This window comes from Procambarus clarkii, chromosome 55 (genome assembly GCF_040958095.1).
Source record: "Procambarus clarkii isolate CNS0578487 chromosome 55, FALCON_Pclarkii_2.0, whole genome shotgun sequence".
Taxonomy (NCBI): Eukaryota; Metazoa; Arthropoda; class Malacostraca; order Decapoda; family Cambaridae; genus Procambarus; species Procambarus clarkii.
Window position 1 is genome coordinate 10,947,928 of NC_091204.1, and position 21,548 is coordinate 10,969,475.

The 21,548-nt window shown below is 45.1% G+C and overlaps 2 protein-coding genes across 4 annotated transcripts in view; one reads left to right on the forward strand and one right to left on the reverse strand.

Moving 5' to 3' along the window:
- Positions 1-14,070, reverse strand: part of LOC123748291 (serine/arginine-rich splicing factor 4) — an 83,227-nt gene extending 69,157 nt beyond the window's left edge. Inside the window, exons 1-3 of one of the 3 annotated variants that reach the window (XM_069305466.1) lie at positions 13,985-14,070; positions 11,054-11,180; positions 8,245-8,315 (exon numbers count right to left, since the gene is read on the reverse strand). In XM_069305466.1, coding sequence (XP_069161567.1) covers positions 8,245-8,315; positions 11,054-11,179 — 197 coding nt within the window. In that variant the 5' untranslated portion in view covers position 11,180; positions 13,985-14,070. Of the gene's footprint in view, positions 1-8,244; positions 8,316-11,053; positions 11,181-13,898 lie in introns of all 3 variants that reach the window. The other 2 variants (XM_069305467.1, XM_069305468.1) reach the window with 2 other exon arrangements.
- Positions 14,071-14,666: 596 nt separating this feature from the next.
- The window catches only part of Ino80 (chromatin-remodeling ATPase INO80), a gene marked incomplete at its 3' end in the record, with an annotated part of 167,440 nt that continues 160,558 nt past the window's right edge, over positions 14,667-21,548 (forward strand). Inside the window, 2 exon segments of the mRNA XM_069305469.1 lie at positions 14,667-14,797; positions 17,700-17,818. Of these exon segments, the coding sequence (XP_069161570.1) occupies positions 17,709-17,818 (110 nt within the window).

Sequence of the window (21,548 nt, forward strand, 5' to 3'; positions counted from 1 at the left end):
CAAGATACCTGGCGGCCAAGACACTCTCAGACTCCCAAAACTCCTGTGCCTGAATATCATCGCAAGACATCATGGCAACGAGAGTAGACAGCAGGCTAGCTAGACTTAATGACGCTCCGGACGACCCGAGACACACGAGCCCTGGAACCAGGGAAACCAGATCAACCCAGAAACAGGCGGCCCCGCAGGTAACGACGGAAAGCAGTTACCGGACACGGCACATGATGCACCCCCAGCAAAAGGACCCCTCCGGAATGCCGCCATCTCATTCTTCACCAGAAAAGAAGGCGCTGGCTGCGGGCGAACAAAACAGCCTCCAGGGCATACCTGGAGAGGGTTTCGGGGGTTCTTCTACTCCCCAAACCCAACCTGGGGCCAGGGTCGACTTGTGATAACTTGATTCAACAGGCTGTTGCTTGGAGTGGCCCGCAGGCCCACATATCCACTACAGCCTGATTGGTTTGCAAGAACTTATCTAAGTGCCTCTTGAATACATCCACCTTTGTTCTGGCAATATTTCTAATGCTTGCTGGGGTGTTGAATAGCTGTGGACCTCTGACGTTCAAACAGTCTTCTCTGATTGTACCTATGGCACCTCTACTCCTCACTGGTTCTATTCTGCATTTCCTTCCATACCTTTTGCTCCAGTAGGTTGTTATTCTACTGTGCAAATTTGGGACCTGGACCTCCAGTATCTTCCATGTATATATTATTTGATACCTTTCTCATCTCTTTTCCAGAAAGTACATTTTAAGAGCTGAGATGATCCCAGTAATTTAGGTGCTTTATCATTTGTATGCGTGCTATGCGTGCCTCATATGTTCTCTGTATTCCTGTATTCCCTCTAATTCAGAGATCACGCCTGCTCTGAAAGGGGAAGTGAGTACCGGGCAATACTCAACATGGGACAGGACCAGTGATTTAAATAGTATTAGCATTGCTGTGGGGTCTCTGGATTTGAACGTTCTCATAATCCAGCCTATCATTTTCCTGGCAGCCGCTATGTTTAGCAATCTCCGTGGTGTAGTGGTGAGACACTCGCCTGGCGTTCCGCGAGCGCTATGTCATGGGTTCGTATCCTGGCCGGGGAGGATTTACTGGGCGCAATTCCTTAACTGTAGCCTCTGTTTAACGCAACAGTAAAATGTGTACTTGGATGAAAAAACGATTCTTCGCGGCAGGGGATCGTATTCCAGGGACCTGCCCGAAACGCTACGCGTACTAGTGGCTGTACAAGAATGTAACAACTCTTGTATATATCTCAAAAAAAAAAAAAAAAAAAAAAAAAGTTTGCTCGGTTATGTTCACTAAATGTCACGTCGTCAGACATCATAACTCCCAGGCATTTTACCCATTGCTTGTCTATGAGTAGGTCTGATTGTGTCCTGTAACCTGTGTTTCGTTTAAGTTCCTCGTTTCCACAATACTTGAGTACCTGGAACTCGTCACCATTGAACATCATATTATTTTCAGTTGCCCATTCGAAAACCATATTTATATCCGCTTGTAGTCTTTGAGTGTCTTAGCACTATATCAGCACAGTAGCTTTAAGAAGCCATAAAGGGCTTCCCCCCAGAAATAGAAAATTTAGTCATAGGGGTAGGGTAGAGAGGAGGGAGAACTACCAAAACCTTCCAGAAGTGACACACAATATGGACATTCATTCATATTTGCAAACATTTAAGGTTTAAAGCCAAAGTCAAGAAATAAAGTTAAGTTCATAAATGGCCTCCTATTAGAGTCAAACTAATATTTAGGGCATTCACGGACACCCATACAAAAGATTACATGGATGGTGAAATCTGGATTCCAAATTATAATTTATATAGATGTGATAGAAAAACTAGGTCAAATGGAGGAGTAGGTCTGTATATTAAAGAAGACCTGGTATGCATAGAACTACTAAACTCAACTAATGAGGTGGTAGAGGTACTTGGAATTAAGGTAGAGAAACTAAACCTAATTATTATTCTAATATATAAACCGCCAGATACAACGGTTGAGGAATTCACAGAGCAGATGCACAAAATAGAGAACATACTTGATAACCTAGCAAACCCAGCTCCAGATATTATCTGCCTTGGAGATTTCAATTTACTGAGTCTAAGATGGAGAATGGCAAACACAAATATCATAGCAGGGAATGACCCGGGAAATAACCAACCACAGGTCAGAGAACTTTTGAGATTCTGTGACAAATTCTCGCTCAATCAACAGATTACAGAACCAACTAGGAACAAAAACACACTAGACTTGTTATTCACAAACAATGATGAACTAATCAGAGACATCACAATCTCAGATACTTCATACTCAGACCATAAGCTCATTGAAGTGCGAACTAGCATCAATAACGGTAGTAGATCTAAGAGACCCAAAAAGCGAGAAGGAATATTCAATCAATTCAATTTCAACAATAAGAGGATTGACTGGGAAAAAATAAATGTAGACCTTGCAACCATTCAATGGGAGACGGTCTTAAGCGACAAAACTCCCACACAGGGAATAGCTCAACTGACAGCTGAAGCTTACAAGGTCTGCTTGAAGCACGTACCTGTGAGGAGGGGCAGAAAGAGGACCACTCTAGAAAGAGAACACAGACGACTGTACAGGAGAAGGAAAAATATAACGGAAATGCTTCGGCAGACACAACTATCACAAGCAAGGAAAACAAGCCTGAGCAGGGAGATCGAAGAAATAGAACAAACGTTGAAGCGTCCATATGAGTCTGAGGAAATGGAATTGGAACAGAAAGCTATACAAGAGATAAGGAAAAATCCGAAATATTTTTTCACATACGCAAAATCAAAATCCAAAATCTCGACCAGTATTGGACCGTTAATTACAAATGAAGGTACGTACACAGAGGACAACAAAGAGCTTAGTGAAATTCTAAGAAGCCAGTATGAGGCTATGTTTAGCACACCAATAAACAACATGAAAGTTGATGACCCAGACAGCTTCTTTATGAATGACATTCAAGCTGCAGATAATATAACGGATATTACCACAAACTCGGAAGACTTTGAAAGAGAAATTGACAATATGCCTATGTACTCGGCTCCTGGGCCTGACTCATGGAATTCAATATTCATAAAGAAATGTAAAGTACCAGTAGCAAGAGCACTCAGCGTAATATGGAGAAAGAGCCTGGATACAGGGGAGATACCAGCAGCACTTAAATCTGCAGATATAGCTCCGTTGCACAAGGGGGGGGGGAGTAAAACCTTGGCAAAAAATTATAGGCCAGTTGCACTAACATCACACATAATAAAAGTGTTTGAAAGAGTGATTAGGAATCAAATTTCTAGTTTTATGGAAAACAATGATTTGCACAATCCAGGACAACATGGATTTAGAGCGGGAAGATCCTGTCTGTCACAGTTACTCAACCACTATGACAAAATCACAGAAGCCCTAGAAGAAAAGCAAAATGCAGATGTTGTATACACAGACTTTGCAAAGGCGTTCGACAAATGTGACCATGGGGTGATAGCTCACAAAATAAGGTCAATGGGAATAACTGGAAAAGTAGGACGCTGGGTACTCAATTTCTTGTCGAACAGAACACAAAGAGTAACAGTCAATCAGATAAAATCGAGTCCAAGCGATGTTAAAAGCTTTGTACCTCAAGGTACAGTCCTTGCACCGCTACTGTTCCTTATTCTCATATCTGATAATAGACAAAAAACACGTCACAGCTTCGAGTCGTCCTTTGCAGATGACACAAAAATCAGCATGAAAATTACCTCTGCTGAAGACATTGAAAAACTACAAGCAGATGTCAACAAAGTTTTCAATTGGGCAGCAGAAAATAACATGATGTTTAACAGTGATAAATTTCAGGTACTCAGGTATGGCAAAAATGAGGACCTGAAACATAATACAGGGTACAAAACACAATCGAACCTTCCCATAGTAGAAAAACAGCATGTCAAGGATTTGGGAATAATGACGTCCGACGATCTAACGTTTAGGGAGCATAACCAAGCAAATATCGCATCAGCCAGAAAAATAATCGGATGGATTACGAGAACTTTCAAATCCAGGGATCCCATCACAATGGTTGTACTCTTCAAGTCACTTGTGTTGTCCCGTCTCAAGGACTGCTCAGTACTCACTTCCCCCTTCAGAGCAGGAGAGATTGCTGAAATAGAGGGAATACAGAGAACATATACGGCACGCATAGACGAAATAAAACACCTAAATTATTGGGATCGTCTCAAAGCTCTCCAAATGTACTCTCTAGAAAGGAGACGAGAGAGATACCAAATAATATACACATGGAAAATACTGAAGGGTCAGGTCCCAAATCTACACAGTAAAATAAGAATGTACTGGAGTGAACGATATGGAAGAAAATGCAAGATTGAACCAGTGAAGAGCAGAGGTGCCATAGGCATAATCAGAGAACACTGTAAAACATCAGAGGTCCGCGGTTGTTCAACGTCCTCCCAGCAACTATAAGAAATATTGCCGGAACAACCGTGGACATCTTCAAGAGAAAACTGGATGGTTTTCCAAGAGAAGTTCCGGATCAGCCGGGCTGTGGTGGGTACGTGGCGCTGCGGGCCGCTCCAAGCAACAGCCTCGTGGACCAGACTCTCACAAGTCGAGCCTGGCCTCGGGCTGGGCTTGGGGAGTAGAAGAACTCCCAGAACCCCATCAACCAGGTATCATAATCAAAGAGGAGGTAATTTCCGGGTAATCCAGATCTGTTGACCAGACCACACACTAAAAGGTGAAGGGACGACGACGTTTCGGTCCCTCCTGGACCATTCTCAAGTCACAATCGACTTGAGAATGGTCCAGGAGGGACCGAAATGTCGTCGTCCCTTCACCTCCTAGTGTGTGGTCTGGTCAACATTCTTCAGCCACGTTATTGTGACTCCTTGGCTGCATCCAGATCTGGTTCGGAACGATGTAAAATGCATCTGTATTTAGATCAGAATGGAATTTCCATCTTCTAAAACATAAGATCAAGAGAGTGCAGAGTTTGCAAGAAAATTGTTGTCAGGAAGACAGAAACTAAGCTACGAGGACTGGGTAAAGAATACACCTCTCGAAGATGAATGAGAAGAAATAGCATCAACATACAAAATACTGAGTGACGGATATTCTTTTCCAGACGAGGAAAATGCAGTGCATGTGGTATGTCAAGGAATTAGTGAAATGTTGACCAAACCACACCGTATAAAGTGAAGGGACGACGACATTTTGGTCAGTCCTGGACCAGTCTCAAGTCGATTGTGGACTTGACAATGGTCCCGGACGGACCAAAACGTCGTCGTCCCTTCACTTTCTAGTGGGTGGTTTGGTCAACATATTTCATCCACGTTATTGTGACTCCTCGTCTGCAAGTAGTGAAATGAATTGTGAGCAGAAATTGTGGAAGCTAACATCTACTGTTTTAAAACCAAATCATAACGCTAGAAATCGGCGAAATAAATGTATCGGGTTAGAAGGTGGAGGCCAAGATCATCCCCCCAGCCCTTTACCAGGCATGATAGATAAATACTAGCATATAAACTCACAGGGACGTTAGAAAGAACTTGTTCAGTGTCAGAGTAGTTAACAGATGGAATGCATTAGGAAGTGATGTGGTGGAGGCTGACTCCATATACAGTTTCAAATGTAGATATAACAGAGCCCAATAGGCTCAGGAACCTGTACACCAGTTGATTGACAGTTGAGAGGCGGGACCAAAAGGACAAAGCTCAACCCCCCGCAAAGCACAACTAGTTGAATACAACTACGCGAGTACATGTAATATATATTAACCCTTAAACTGCGCATGGCGTATATATACGCCCTGAGTAACATGTCCCATGGTGTGCATGGCGTATATATACGCCATAGGGTGCCAGACCCGATTCAAATGGCCTGCGGCTACACGGGGTTCACAGTAGCTTCCTCAGGGCTCTTGTAAACAGATGCCAAAAAAAAAAAAAAAAAATCGTGGGCAATATTCTCAAGTGTGAGAGGCACAGTACTGTTGGAGCAACCACGGCCGGCGCACGCAGCATGAGCGAACAGCATTGATGTTCAGCTTGTGACCACAGCATCGCCAAAAAATGTCAAAATAAATATATAATTGTTATTATTTAGCGATGACAATATTACAGATGACCCATGACTGTGATATAAATAACCAGGGTTGTGATAATAGCAGGATTGTTGTAATAATTAGCGCTGTGAGAGGAGTGATGCTGAGAGACGGAGGGAGACAGCATCGTTTACTGACTGTGTGGCCACCTGTTATTGTTTGCATTCACCATACCAGGCCAGTGGTTCTCTATGGTGAACACAAATGTAGATACTTATATATAATGTGTGTATTAGTGTAATAACAGCAAAATGATTATGCTGGGAGGAGCCATATGGGTGACGGAGGTGACGTCGTCTGCATGATTTGTCTAGCTGTTTAGAGGGTGGCCACTATGCTCTTTGGGCGCACTACAAGCTTAGGTGTACAGTTACGGTGCATAAAACATGTAGATATTTATATATAATATGTGTATATAGGGTAATAACACTGCAAAAGGTATTGTTGGGGGAGAAAGTTTAGTGCGTGTGACCTTGAATGAGTGAGGGAGCCGCCAGCCGCCATCTGTGTATAGCGTCGACTCTAAGTGCCTGAACTAACTATATCAGCTTAGCTGTACAGTTGTGAACAAAATATACACATACTTATATATAACGTCTGTATATAGTGTAATAACACCACAACTGGTATTGTTGGGGGAGAAAGTTTAGTGCGTGTGTTGAGTGAGTGGCAGCGAGTGGCTGGCTGGTGTGTGGCGGTAACTCCTCGTTGCTTCTCGACTCTCAATACCAACTTAGTGGTTCGTTATGGTGACCAAAACATGCCAATACTTATATATAACCTGTGTATAGAGTGTAATAGCAGCAAAACTATTTGTTTATAGTTTTATAAACATAATAATTGAATCACTAATATGCACATCATACTTTTGAGTATAGCGATTATTAACCACTTTTATTATATAAATATATTACAATACACACTATTGAATAATATTACTGCAAAAAAACTAAGAAAAAATCAATCGGAGACATTGAAACAATTAGGTAATAATATCTTTGTGGCAACTCCCATCTGTCAACACGGGTGACGCTGACCGGGTCTGACGACCACTCTGTCAATGCCCACTTTTTGCCAGACTTCCTCGGTCAATTGCGCCCAAAATATGTCACCTACGATTTTTTTTTTTATTTTTTCCGTGCTCAGGGGACACAAATTAACATGTTTAGAAGACGAAAAAAAAATTTTGAATTTTTTTTCTTGCGCACAGGGGTGTAAATGTCCCAAGGACCCCTGAGCAGTGTAAGGGTTAAAGAACTACACAAATTACAAAATCCTTTATCAAAAACCGATATGGAAATCTTATATTTGTACCCGTAACCAGTTACAAGGAAATATACTTGCAAATCCACAAGGGCCGTGACGAGGGTTCGAACCTACGTCCGAGAGGATCCCAGACGCTGCCTTAATCGACTGAGCTACGACATGGTTAAGAGAACCCTCTCCACGGCCCTTGTGGCTTGGTGCATTTGATGCATCACGCTATTGTGATTTCTGTGTGTAATACTTGCAAAACAGCTGGAGGTTAAGCTTTTCTCAATAATGCTTGAATAGTATACACGTGGAAAACACTGGAGGGACAGGTCCCAAATCTGCACAGTAAAATAACAACGTACTGGAGTGAACGATATGGAAGAAAATGCAGAATAGAACCTGTGAGGAGCAGAGGTGCCATAGGCACAATCAAAGGTCCAGTGGCAGGGGTGCCATAGGCACAATCAGAGAACACTGTATAAACATCAGAGGTCCGCGGATGTTCAACGTCCTCCCAGCGAGCATCAGAAATATTGCCGGAACAACCGTGGACATCTTAAAGAGAAAACTAGATTGTTTTCTTCAAGGAGTGCCGGACCAACCGGGCTGTGGTGGGTATGTGGGCCTGTGGGCCGCTCCAAGCAACAGCCTGGTGGACCAAACTCTCACAAGTCAAGCCTGGCCTCGGGCCGGGACTTGGGCAGTAAAAGAACTCCCAGAACCCCATCAAGCAGGTACCAATCAGGCTTACGCTGTCTGTAGCCTGCAAGTTCATACACTATCATCATAACTCCAAATTATTTTCGGAGTAAACAAGTTTGAACTCAAAGGAGAGCTTCAAAAAAAATATAATTTATAATACTGTAATAAGAGAGAGAGATTACCTTTCTCCCATTAAATCCTTGCCATTCATCTCATAGACAGCATCATCTGCATCTCGATGATCATCAAATTCCTACAGGAAGAAAGACAAAAAGTTGTAAACAGTTATACAGTACAATATTCATTCAATAAACTATATGCGACAACCCAAATTTCCTTGCAATGAGAGATTCATTACAACCGGAGATGCCTCTGGGTTATCTGGGTTATCTTGAGGTGATTTCGGGGCTTAGCGTCCCCGCGGCCCGGTCCTCGACCAGGCCTCCTTTTTGTTACACATCCCAAGGAAGGAGCAGCCCGTAGCAGCTGTCTAACTCCCAGGTATGCCTATTCCCTGCTAGGGTGAACAGGACCATCAGGCTGACAAAAACTCTGCCCATTTGTTTCCGCCTCCGCCGGGGATCAAATCCGGAACCTTAGGACTACGAATCCTGAGCTCTGTCCACTCAGCTGTCAGCCCCCTCCAGGGAGACATTTGCATGATTTTATGTTTACACAATAAAAAAAAAGAGTCCCAACTGTTTCTTGTAATGTTGAGTCTGTCTAAGAAAATCATTAAGACGGTGCTATTCTTACTTTAATATTTCTCACGCTCCGTTACCCGTCCATGATTCCGAGGACCAACATCCGCACGGTGTGGTCTCTGTCCAGGGCCAGATTCACGAAGCATTTACGCAAGTACTTACGAACCTGGGGCCAGATTCACGAAGCAGTTACGCAAGTACTTACGAACCTGGGGCCAGATTCACGAAGCATTTACGCAAGCACTTATGCACCTGGGGCCAGATTCATGAAGCATTTACGCAAGTACTTACGAACCTGGGACCAGATTCACAAGTCAGTTATACAAGCACTTACGAACCTGTACATCTTTCCACAATCTTTGGCAGCTTTGTTTACAATTATTAAACAGTTAATGAGCTTCGAAGCACCAAGAGGCTGTTTATAACAATAACAACAGTTGATTGCAAGCATGAAAACTTGCCAAACTGTTTAATAAATGTAACCAAAGCCGTCAAAGATTGAGGAAAGATGTGAACACGTTCGTAGGTACTTGCGTAACTGCTTCGTGAATCTGGCCCCTAGGCCGTGGGGCTAATTTCACCGGGCAAAATTTTCCTTTAAACCTGACACATGATGGACAACTACCAAGAGAACCTGTCAGTAAACAGTTAAGCACATCTAGCACATTTCCCACAGCCTAGCCTCGAAACCTCGTTTTAAAAGGAAAACGGGCCACACATTTGTAAATGAAAACCTGGAGATCTCAAAAGGAAAACGAACCATAGAATGTGGGTTTTAAATACGCTTAATGGCTTTCCAGGCCCCCCCCCCCAACTGGTTCCTATCATGTTATATCCATATTGACTGGAGCCACATTAGGCAGTGTACTTCACTCACTGATATCATGGGAAAACGGGTTATCTTGAGATGATTTCGGGGCTTTAGTGTCCCCGCGGCCCGGTCCTCGACTAGGCCTCCACCCCCAGGAAGCAGCCCGTGCCAGCTGACTAACACCCAGGTACCTATTTTACTGCTAGGTAACAGGGGAGCATAGGGTGAAAGAAACTCTGCCCATTGTTTCTCGCCGGCGCCCGGGATCGAACCCGGGACCACAGGATCACAAGTCCAGTGTGCTGTCCGCTCGGCCAACCGGCTCCCAGCAGGGGGTGTGCCAGCTCACATATGATGTTTATTAGTGCAGTATATCGTAAACTCACCACCGTTTGTCCACGGCGGTGCGTGGACAAACGTGGTCAGACAAACACCTGACGAAGGCAACACAGCTGGCATTTTAGGGAGCCAGTCGGCCGAGCGGACAGCACGCTGGACTTGTGATCCTGTGGTCCCGGGTTCGATCCCGGGTGCCGGTGAGAAACAATGGGCAGAGTTTCTTTCACCCTATGCAACTATTACCTAGCAGTAAAATAGGTACCTGGGTGTTAGTCAGCTGTCACGGGCTGCTTCCTGGGGGTGGAGGCCTGGTCAAGAACCGGGCCGCGGGGACACTAATAAAGCTCCAAAATCATCTCAAGATAACCTCAAGGCAACGAATCCCTCACTGCAACATGTCATGATTGGTCCCCGTATAGTTCGATGAATTGATGTTACAGGGGCCTCGTAGCCTGGTGGATAGCGCGCAGGACTCGTAATTCTGTGGCGCGGGTTCGATTCCCGCACGAGGCAGAAACAAATGAGCAAAGTTTCTTTCGCCCTGAATGCCCCTGTTACCTAGCAGTAAAATAGGTACCTGGGTGTTAGTCAGCTGTCACGGGCTGCTTCCTGGGGGTGGAGGCCTGGTCGAGGACCGGGCCGCGGGGACACTGATAAAGCTCCAAAATCATCTCAAGATAACCTCAAGGCAACGAATCCCTCACTGCAATAAGTCACGATTGGTCCCCGTATAGTTCGATGAATTAATGTCGCACTCTATACGCAACAATATGAAAATATTTGACATCCCAAAACTACACATTTTTTACAAATTATGCAATGTTAATCAATTCCCCCCCCCCCTGGAGGGGGGGAAATTGATTAATTTCCTAAAATAAAATTACTATGAAAAATGACTGCAGGAGTTAGAAATGACAAACCTCGTAGGCAAAAGAAACAGAAGTGACATGATCGCCACATACAAAATTGCAACAGGAATGATACAAATTGGATATCAACAAGTTTTAGAGCAATCACAGTTTTGCTAAAACTTAAGGATTATGAATTTAAATGTGAACTCAGCAGAAAAAAAATCAGATATTTTGTTTGTTCACAAAACTATAACTAATCTTTATTAGGGGTTTGTTAAGAACTTACCACAAATGCAAAGCCATTTTTGATAACGATATCTCTGAGTCGTCCAAAGCCTCGGAAAAATCTTTCTAGGTCTCTTTCACCGACCCTATAGCTCAGGCCTCCGACATATACACGCGTCCCCACCATTCTGAAAGAAAAAAAAAAAAAGATATCCAAATTATACTTCATTACTGGCGCTAAAAGTGTGAAAATATATGATTCAAAACAATCCATTAAGAAAAATCAAGTATGCCATGGAAGAGGGACAGGACTTATCAGGGGGGAAAAGCGGCAAGCCATTATGGCTATATAGCACTGGGGGGTTATCTTGAGGTTATCTTGAGATGAACACCCAGGTACCTATTTTACTGCTAGGTAACAGGGGCATTCAGGGTGAAAGAAACTTTGCCCATTTGTTTCTGCCTCGTGCGGGAATCGAACCCGCGCGACAGAATTACGAGTCCTGCGCGCTATCCACCAGGCTACGAGGCCCCCCTGTGCTGGGGTCAGTGCTACATAGCCGTCCCGATCCTCTCGGACGTAGGTTCGAACCCTCGCCACGGCCCTTGGGGATTTGTTCACTGGGGGTCGGGATAAGGATTTGGGATGGGACGCGGGGAACACGTCCAACCTCTTGGACGGTCGGGGATCGAACGCCGCCGACCTGCTCGTAGCGAGACCGTCGCTCTACCGTCCAGGCCAAGTGGTCGGACCTGGTGACAGGTGGTACAGAACCAGCTGTAAGAGGGACAGGTGGTACAGAACCAGCTGTAAGACAGACAGGTGGTACAGAACCAGCTGTAAGACAGACAGGTGGTACAGAACCAGCTGTAAGACAGACAGGTGGTACAGAACCAGCTGTAAGACAGGTGGTACAGAACCAGCTGTAAGAGGGACAAGTGGTACAGAACCAACTGTAAGAGGGACAGGTGGTACAGAACCAGCTGTAAGAGGGACAAGTGGTACAGAACCTGGTGACAGGTGGTACAGAACCAGCTGTAAGACAGACAGGTGGTACAGAACCTGGTGACAGGTGGTACAGAACCAGCTGTAAGAGGGACAGGTGGTACAGAACCAGCTGTAAGACAGACAGGTGGTACAGAACCAGCTGTAAGACAGGTGGTACAGAACCAGCTGTAAGAGGGACAAGTGGTACAGAACCAGCTGTAAGAGGGACAGGTGGTACAGAACCAGCTGTAAGACAGGTGGTACAGAACCAGCTGTAAGAGGGACAGGTGGTACAGAACCAGCTGTAAGACAGGTGGTACAGAACCAGCTGTGAGAGGGACAAGTGGTACAGAACCAGCTGTAAGAGGGACAGGTGTTACAGAACCAGCTGTAAGACAGACAGGTGGTACAAAACCAGCTGTAAGACAGGTGGTACAGAACCAGCTGTAAGAGGGACAAGTGGTACAGAACCAGCTGTAAGAGAGACAGGTGGTACAGAACCAGCTGTAAGAGGGACAGGTGGTACAGAAGCAGCTGTAAGAGGGACAAGTGGTACAGAACCTGGTGACAGGTGGTACAGAACCAGCTGTAAGACAGACAGGTGTACAGAACCTGGTGACAGGTGGTACAGAACCAGCTGTAAGAGGGACAGGTGGTACAGAACCAGCTGTAAGACCGCCAGCTGGCTCAGCACCAGCTATAAGACCGCCAGCTGGCTCAGCACCAGCTATAAGACCGCCAGCTGGCTCAGCACCAGCTATAAGACCGCCAGCTGGCTCAGCACCAGCTATAAGACCGCCAGGTGGCTCAGCACCAGCTGGCTCAGCATCAGCTATAAGACAGCCAGCTGGCTCAGCACCAGCTGTAAGACCGCCAGCTGGCTCAGCACCAGCTGTAAGACCGCCAGCTGGCTCAGCACCAGCTATAAGACAGCCAGCTGGCTCAGCACCAGCTATAAGACAGCCAGCTGGCTCAGCACCAGCTATAAGACAGCCAGCTGGCTCAGCACCAGCTATAAGACAGCCAGCTGGCTCAGCACCAGCTATAAGACAGCCAGCTGGCTCAGCACCAGCTATAAGACAGCCAGCTGGCTCAGCACCAGCTATAAGACAGCCAGCTGGCTCAGCACCAGCTATAAGACAGCCAGCTGGCTCAGCACCAGCTATAAGACCGCCAGCTGGCTCAGCACCAGCTATAAGACAGCCAGCTGGCTCAGCACCAGCTATAAGACAGCCAGCTGGCTCAGCACCAGCTATAAGACAGCCAGCTGGCTCAGCACCAGCTATAAGACCGCCAGCTGGCTCAGCACCAGCTATAAGACCGCCAGCTGGCTCAGCACCAGCTATAAGACCGCCAGCTGGCTCAGCACCAGCTATAAGACAGCCAGCTGGCTCAGCACCAGCTATAAGACAGCCAGCTGGCTCAGCACCAGCTATAAGACCGCCAGCTGGCTCAGCACCAGCTATAAGACCGCCAGCTGGCTCAGCACCAGCTATAAGACCGCCAGCTGGCTCAGCACCAGCTATAAGACAGCCAGCTGGCTCAGCACCAGCTATAAGACAGCCAGCTGGCTCAGCACCAGCTATAAGACAGCCAGCTGGCTCAGCACCAGCTATAAGACAGCCAGCTGGCTCAGCACCAGCTATAAGACCGCCAGCTGGCTCAGCACCAGCTATAAGACAGCCAGCTGGCTCAGCACCAGCTATAAGACAGCCAGCTGGCTCAGCACCAGCTATAAGACCGCCAGCTGGCTCAGCACCAGCTATAAGACCGCCAGCTGGCTCAGCACCAGCTATAAGACCGCCAGCTGGCTCAGCACCAGCTATAAGAGCGATAATAATAACATAAGTGTGGCATAGCACTGTAATCCCCCCCTACCACCAGCTAAGCTGCCCCATGTAAACAATGCCCATTTCACCCCTCCCGGGCCTCCTACAGGGGCCAAACCCGTGCCCAGGGCCGCGCCCCGGGCCCCAAGCGGCCAAGCGGGTCTCGTTGCCTTACATGAGTGTGTAAAAGTCGCAATTTTGACCCGAAAATAGAAGATGTCGGGCGTCCGCCGCCGCCTGTGCTTGAGAGGTGGCTGGCTGCTGTAGACTCGTTTCCCGCTCGACTCGACCAATATACTATTATTTGGTTAAATCTGTCCTTATAAAGGTTAAAAAGCATGATTTTGAGATAAATTATGTTTTTGGCGATATATTACTGCCTGTCTGATAGATATAGGCCTGTATTTTTTAATATTTTAGGCTGGCTAGGCATTAGATTTAAATTTCCCGCCGGCAACTGAGCCTACACATGAGCTCGTTCCAAAATGATTTTTAATGATTTTGTGTGAAATATCGGCTTATATTCCTCCTAAATGACCAAATATAATATATAATAATTGATTATAGGAGTTTTAGCGGATATAAAGTGATATAGAGGCGTATTAGAGCCATAAAAGGGGGTAAAATAGCGAGCGAGTAGTAAGGAGGAGGGACCTCGCTCCAAAACGTTTTTTAACGATTTTGTCTAAAATATCACCCTAAATACCTGCTAAATGGCCAAACACAACTTAGAATATTTAATTATAAGTGTTGTAATGGCGATAAAGGGATATAAAAGCGTATTAAAGGCAGAAAAGGGGATAAGATAGGGAGCGAGATCCTCGGGTCAGGGGGGTTGACCGGGGGGGGGGTAATGGCGGCGGTTCATGACGATGAGGGAATAAAGATTTTGTGTCGTTTTCTCACCCCTGTGACCCGTGTGGAGCCTGTGGCGGCTTGCTGGTGGCTACCCCTGGGGTTATCCTCCCTGTGTAGTGGCTAGATAGCGGTGTGTAGCGGCGCGGGGGGCGGGAAATGGGTTTTGTGTGTAGGGGTGGGAAGAAGATTAGTGCTTTTAAGAGGAGAGAGATATTTGTGAGGTGCCTCATGTCTCACGCTCTCTGGGCCTCGTGTCTCATTCTCTGGGCCTCATGTCTCGCTCTCTGGGCCTCATGCTGTGGCTCTGTGGTGGTTGGGAGGGTCTTGGCTCATGGTTATTGGTGCTGCCTCATGAACACTCATTCTGGCCTCATTTACACTCGTGTTGCCTCATGATCTCTCATTCTGGCCTTATTTTCACCCTTGCTGCCTCATTCTGGCCTCATTTTCACCTTTGCTGCCTCATTCTGGCCTTATTTTCACCCTTGCTGCCTCATTCTGGCCTCATTTTCACCTTTGCTGCCTCATTCTGGCCTTATTTTCACCTTTGCTGCCTCATTCTGGCCTCACGGCTGGTGGCTGAGCGGACAGCACGCTGAACGCGTGATCCTGTGGCCCCGGGTTCGATCCCGGGCGCCGGCGAGAAACAATGGGGCAGAGTTTCTTTCACCCTAATGCCCCTGTTACCTAGCAGTAAATAGGTACCTGGGTGTTAGTCAGCTGTCACGGGCTGCTTCTTGGGGGTGGAGGCCTGGTCGAGGACCGGGCCGCGGGGACACTAAAGCCCCGAAATTATCTCAAGATAACCTAACCTAACCTAACCTTCATGAGGTTATCTTGAGATGATTTCGGGGCTTTAGTGTCCCCGCGGCCCGGTCCTCGACCAGGCCTCCACCCCCAGGAAGCAGCCCGTGACAGCTGACTAACTCCCAGGTACCTATTTTACTGCTAGGTAACAGGGGCATTAGGGTGAAAGAAACTCTGCCCCATTGTTTCTCGCCGGCGCCCGGGATCGAACCCGGGACCACAGGATCACAAGTCCAGCGTGCTGTCCGCTCGGCCGACCGGCTCCCCTAACCTAACCGACGCTTGGATCGTCGACTTGATTTGGCGTCACCTGCTCTTTATTTTTGTCAAATTTCTTTATAAAAAGATACTTCTTCAGATTAAAATTATGTTTTTTCGTGTTGTACATTTACCACCAACATTATAATGAGTAAATATATCATATTTATTCATTACTAACGTATTGCCAGGAAGCTTGTGAAGCTTGTGGTAATTAGACGGACCGCAACTGGGTGAATAATATTCTGGCTCTGTATGTGCCAGACTTATGTTTTCTTACATGTACCTCTTAACATTTTATAAATTTTGCTACAATTTACCTACTTAATATTATTTGTTAGATTAAGGACCTGCCCGAAACGCTGCGCGCACTAGTGGCTTTACAAGAATGTGAACACATCATGCTATGTACTCTCATACATGCAATGTAACTTCTTGTGTTTATGTAAATAGATAAATAAAGATTTGCCTCATATAATTACCTAAGTGTAGTTACAGGATGAGAGCTACGCTCGTGGTGTCCCGTCTTCCCAGCACTCTTTGTCATATAACGCATTGAAACTACTGACGGTCTTGGCCTCCACCACCTTTTCCCCTAACTTGTTCCAACCGTCTACCACTCTGTTTGCGAAAGTGAATTTTCTTATATTTCTTCGGCATCTGTGTTTAGCTAGTTTAAATCTATGACCTCTTGTTCTTGAAATTCCAGGTCTCAGGAAGTCTTCCCTGTCGATTTTATCAATTCCTGTTACTATTTTGTATGTAGTGATCATATCACCTCTTTTTCTTCTGTCTTCCAGTTTTGGCATATTTAATGCCTCTAACCTCTCCTCGTAGCTCTTGCCCTTTAGTTCTGGGAGCCACTTAGTAGCATGTCTTTGCACCTTTTCCAGTTTGTTGATGTGCTTCTTAAGATATGGGCACCACACAACCGCTGCATATTCTAGCTTTGGCCTAACAAAAGTCGTGAACAATTTCTTTAGTATATGTATTCACCTGGGGAGCCGGTCGGCCGAGCGGACAGCACGCGGGACTTGTGATCCTGTGGTCCTGGGTTCGATCCCAGGCGCCGGCGAGAAACACTGGGCAGAGTTTCTTTCATCCTATGCCCCTGTTACCTAGCAGTAAAATAGGTACCTGGGTGTTAGTCAGCTGTCACGGGCTGCTTCCTGGGGGTGGGGGCCTGGTCGAGGACCGGGCCGCGGGGACACTAAAGCCCCGAAATCATCTCAAGATAACCTAGTTGTGCTTAAGAGGGTTGAGCTTTGTTCTTTCGGCCCGCCTCTCAACTGTCAGTCAACTGTTACAAACTACTAATTTTTTTTCCCAGCACACACACACATCCCCAGGAAGCAGCCCGTGACAACTGACTAACTCCCAGGTACCCATTTACTGCTAGGTAACAGGGTCATTCACGGTGAAAGAAACTTTGCCCATTTGTTTCTGCCTGGTCCGGGAATCGAACCCAGGCCACAGAATTACGAGTCCTGCGCGCTGTCCACTCAGCTACCAGACCCCTATGTGCTTGCAATAGCCTTATGAAAGTTATCGGAAACCTCGCTGTTGCCAACAGCTCTTGTGAATCTTTAGCTCGGAAGCCACTGAGGGCTCCGCACAGAGTAGTGTTGCCTTACGTTCCATACTATTTTTATTCTTTGATTTGCATAAATTAAATTTTTATATGTATATTTATTGACAGCTAGTAGAAGCACCTCTACTTTTTCCTAATTAATGAAAAGAATTAAAAAATCAAAGAATTTTTTGCCCAAAACGCTATGCGTGCTAGTGGTTTTATGAGAATGTTAATTCAACTTATTTTCTATATTCTCTGTTAACCCCCAATGTAACTTCTTGTATATCAATAAATAAATAAATAAATCCTTACTAGGATATAGGTAATAGTTTATGTATGGCCAAAAAATTTCATATTTTAAATATTGTTTCTGCTTTTTTTTTTTTTTTTTTAGATTATTGAAATGGAGGATGTAGAGTTTTCCAAGCCACTGCACATTCAGCGGCTGGAACAGGCTTTGAAGCTCGATCCATTCCTTAACTATGTCGAGCACATTGTTAACCAACCAATCAGGTAATATTTGTATTTAATTTTTATTATAATAAGCCTTATGAACAATTTGTCATTGTTTTGAAGATAAAAATCTAAACAGCATTTTAATTTACTGTACATCACAGGAACCTTTTTCCATCACATATGAATATATTAAAAGGAACCAGCGTTGAATGTAATGAAACGCCATTTTCTGGGTGAGACCCGGGGGCTCCTCGGAGCTATGCCAGGCTGATGTACTTACCTAATTGCCTAATTGTGTTTGCGGGGGTTGAGCTCCAGCTCTTTGGTCCCGCCTCTCAACCGTCAATCAACAGGTGTACAGGTTCCTGAGCCTATTGGGCTCTTATCATATCTACACTTGAAGCTGTGAATGGAGTCAGCCTCCACCACATCACTTCCTAATGCATTCCATTTGTCTACTACTCTGACACTGAAAAAATTCTTTCTAACGTCTCTGTGGCTCATTTGGGCACTCAATTTCCACCTGTGTCCCGTAGTGGGTGTGCCCCTTGTGTTAAAAAGTCTATCTAAATGTGCATATATTTAAAAAGTAAAAATGAAGTTAAAAGTTAAAAAGCAAAAAAAGTAAAAATGTGCATATATTAGATCGTGATAACAGTCAATCGATGGAGTTCTAAGCCTACCGGGGACCACGAGCCAGAACCTGGCCCCCACCTCAGAAAGGCACGAGGAACAATGGCCTATAGATGCCACCATGTAGTTAGAAGCAGTCTATATCTGCCATCTACCAGGTCAGGCACCCAGAAAGGTAGTAATCCCAAAACAAACTACAGTTGGTTAAAAATTGCAAACAGAAAGCCGAACGTGCAAGCAAAACGCCCCAATCAGAAAACAAGCAAACAAGCCTGACGTCACCACAACTTACCCTGCTGAACAGATCCACAAGGGACGTGATGATTCGAAAATCCGCGGCCCTTGTGGATTTGTTCATTTGATACATCACGCTATTGTGATTCTGTGTGTAACTTCCCCTGCTGTCTGCGCAGGAGGCCCCAGACCTCCGCACCAGCTACCCAACCCCAGTTTAAAAGCTGGATATCAAAAACACTAAAAACCACTGACCGGAGGGAAAGAGGAATGCTGGGAAGCCTTTGGGTCTCACACAGAAAATGGCATTTAATTGCATTCAACGCTGGTCTTCTGTAGAAAGCCTCTTCGGCTCCACGGAGCTTTCTAATAAAAAATAAAGGAAAGAGGGACTTACCTGGGAGGCGGCTGCCACTCGCTCCTCAACTCGAAGTTGAGACAACTGGCTGCAACCTGTAACTCAAGACTACACACGCCCGAGAAGGGCCAGGAACATTAATGTGGTAGCGTGCGGCCAGGACCCTGTTCAATCTTCAAAAACCCCGTGCTTGAAAGTCAGCCCAGGACATATTACCAAAAACAGCAGCCAAAGCCGCGAACTTACAAACGTCATGGGCACGGGGATAGACCGCAGGCCGGCTGGATCGAATAATCCTGCAGACGATTTGGGAGACCTGCACCCTGGAAGAGGGAAGAAGGGAAAACCAAGTCAACCCAAAGTGCATTCCCTGCCACCGAGGCCGTGGCGCGCAAGTAAAGGCAAAGAGCCGCAACCGGCAAAGACCCCTATGTGCCTAAGACAAGGAGACAGAGCCACCTTTAAACTCACTCGAAGTGAGATGGCACTCAGGCATCCATTGGACCAATGAGCCCCAATGGGGGTTTCCAGGGCCCTTTATATACCTAGGCTGACTGCTAAGGGAAACCCAGGCAAGGTACTGAACTGCTAACCGTTTATCCCAGAACTACCAAACAAACAAACAAAATGTAATTACCTAAGTGTAATTACCTAAGTGTAGTTACAGGATGAGAGCTATGCTCGTGGAGACCCGTCTTCCCAGCACTCTTTGTCATATAACGCTTTGAAACTACTGACGGTCTTGGCCTCCACCACCACCTCACCTAACTTGTTCCAACCATCTACCACTCTGTTTGCGAAAGTGAATTTTCTTATATTTCTTCGGCATCTGTGTTTAGCTAGTTTAAATCTATGACCTCCTGTTCTTAAAGTTCCAGGTCTCAGGAAATCTTCCCTATCGATTTTATCAATTCCTGTTACTATTTTGTATGTAGTGATCATATCACCTCTTTTTCTTCTGTCTTCTAGTTTTGGCATACTGTATTTAATGCCTAACCTCTCCTCGTAGCTCTTGCCCTTTAGTTCTGGGAGCCACTTAGTAGCATGTCTTTGTACCTTTTCCAGTTTGTTGATGTGCTTCTTAAGATATGGGCACCACACAACTGCTGCATATTCTAGCTTTGGCCTAACAAAAGTCATTAACAATTTCTTTAGTATATCGCCATCCATGTATTTAAAAGCAATTCTGAAGTTAGAAAGCGTGGCATAGGCTCCTCGCACAATATTCTTTATGTGGTCCTCAGGTGATAGTTTTCTATCTAGAACCACCCTTAGATCTCTTTCTTTATCAGAATTCTTTAAAGATTTCTCACATAATATATAGGTTGAGTGGGGTCTATGTTCTCCTATTCCACATTCCATAACATGGCATTTATTAACATTAAATTCCATTTGCCAAGTGGTGCTCCATATATTTATTTTGTCCAGGTCATCTTGAAGGGCATGACAATCATCTAAGTTTCTTATCCTTCCTATTATCTTAGCATCATCAGCAAACATGTTCATATAATTCTGTATACCAACTGGTAGATCATTTATGTAGACAATAAACATCACTGGTGCAAGAACTGAACCTTGTGGTACTCCACTTGTGACATTTCTCCAGTCCGATACATTGCCTCTGATCACTGCCCCCATTTTTCTTTCAGTCAGGAAATTTTTCATCCATGTTAGAAGCTTACCTGTCACTCCTCCAATATTTTCCAGTTTCCAGAACAACGTCTTATGTGAACTCTGTCGAAAGCCTTTTTTAGGTCCAGATAGATGCAGTCAACCCAACCATCTCTTTCCTGTAATATCTCTGTTGCTCGATCATAGAAACTGAGTAAATTCGATACACAGGATCTTCCAGATCAAAAACCATACTGTCTGTCTGATATTATATAATTTCTCTCCAGGTGTCTCCATTTAGTTTTAATTATTTTTTCCAATATTTTGACTATTACACTTGTCAATGATACAGGTCTATAATTAAGGGGGTCTTCTCTGCTTCCACTTTTGTAGATTGGAACTATGTTAGCCTTTTTCCACACATCAGCTACAACTCCTGTAAACAGGGATGCCTGAAAAATCAGTTGAAGTGGAATGCTAAGCTCAAGTGCACATTCTCTCAGAACCCATGGTGAAACTCCATCTGGACCAACTGCTTTGTCCTTACCGAGCTCCTTGAGCATTTTTCCACTTCATCTCTAGACACCTCTATGTGCTCTATGTTGTTCTCTGGAATTCTTATTGTGTCTGGTTCCCTGAAGATTTAATTTTGTACAAACACACTTTGGAACTTTTCGTTTAATGTTTCACACATTTCCTTTTCATTTTCTGTAAATCTGTTTCCCATTTTCAACATCCGAATATTATCCTTTACCTGCAATTTGTTGTTTATGAATTTATAGAATAGACCTGGTTCTGTTTTACATTTGTCTGCAATCCCTTTTTCAAAATTTCTTTCTGCCTCTCTCCTCACTGCCGTGTAGTTGTTTCTCGCATCTTTGTATCGCTGGTATGTTTGGGGTTGGGCCTCTTCCTGTATTGATTCCATTTTGTGGCTTTTGGTCTCTGGCC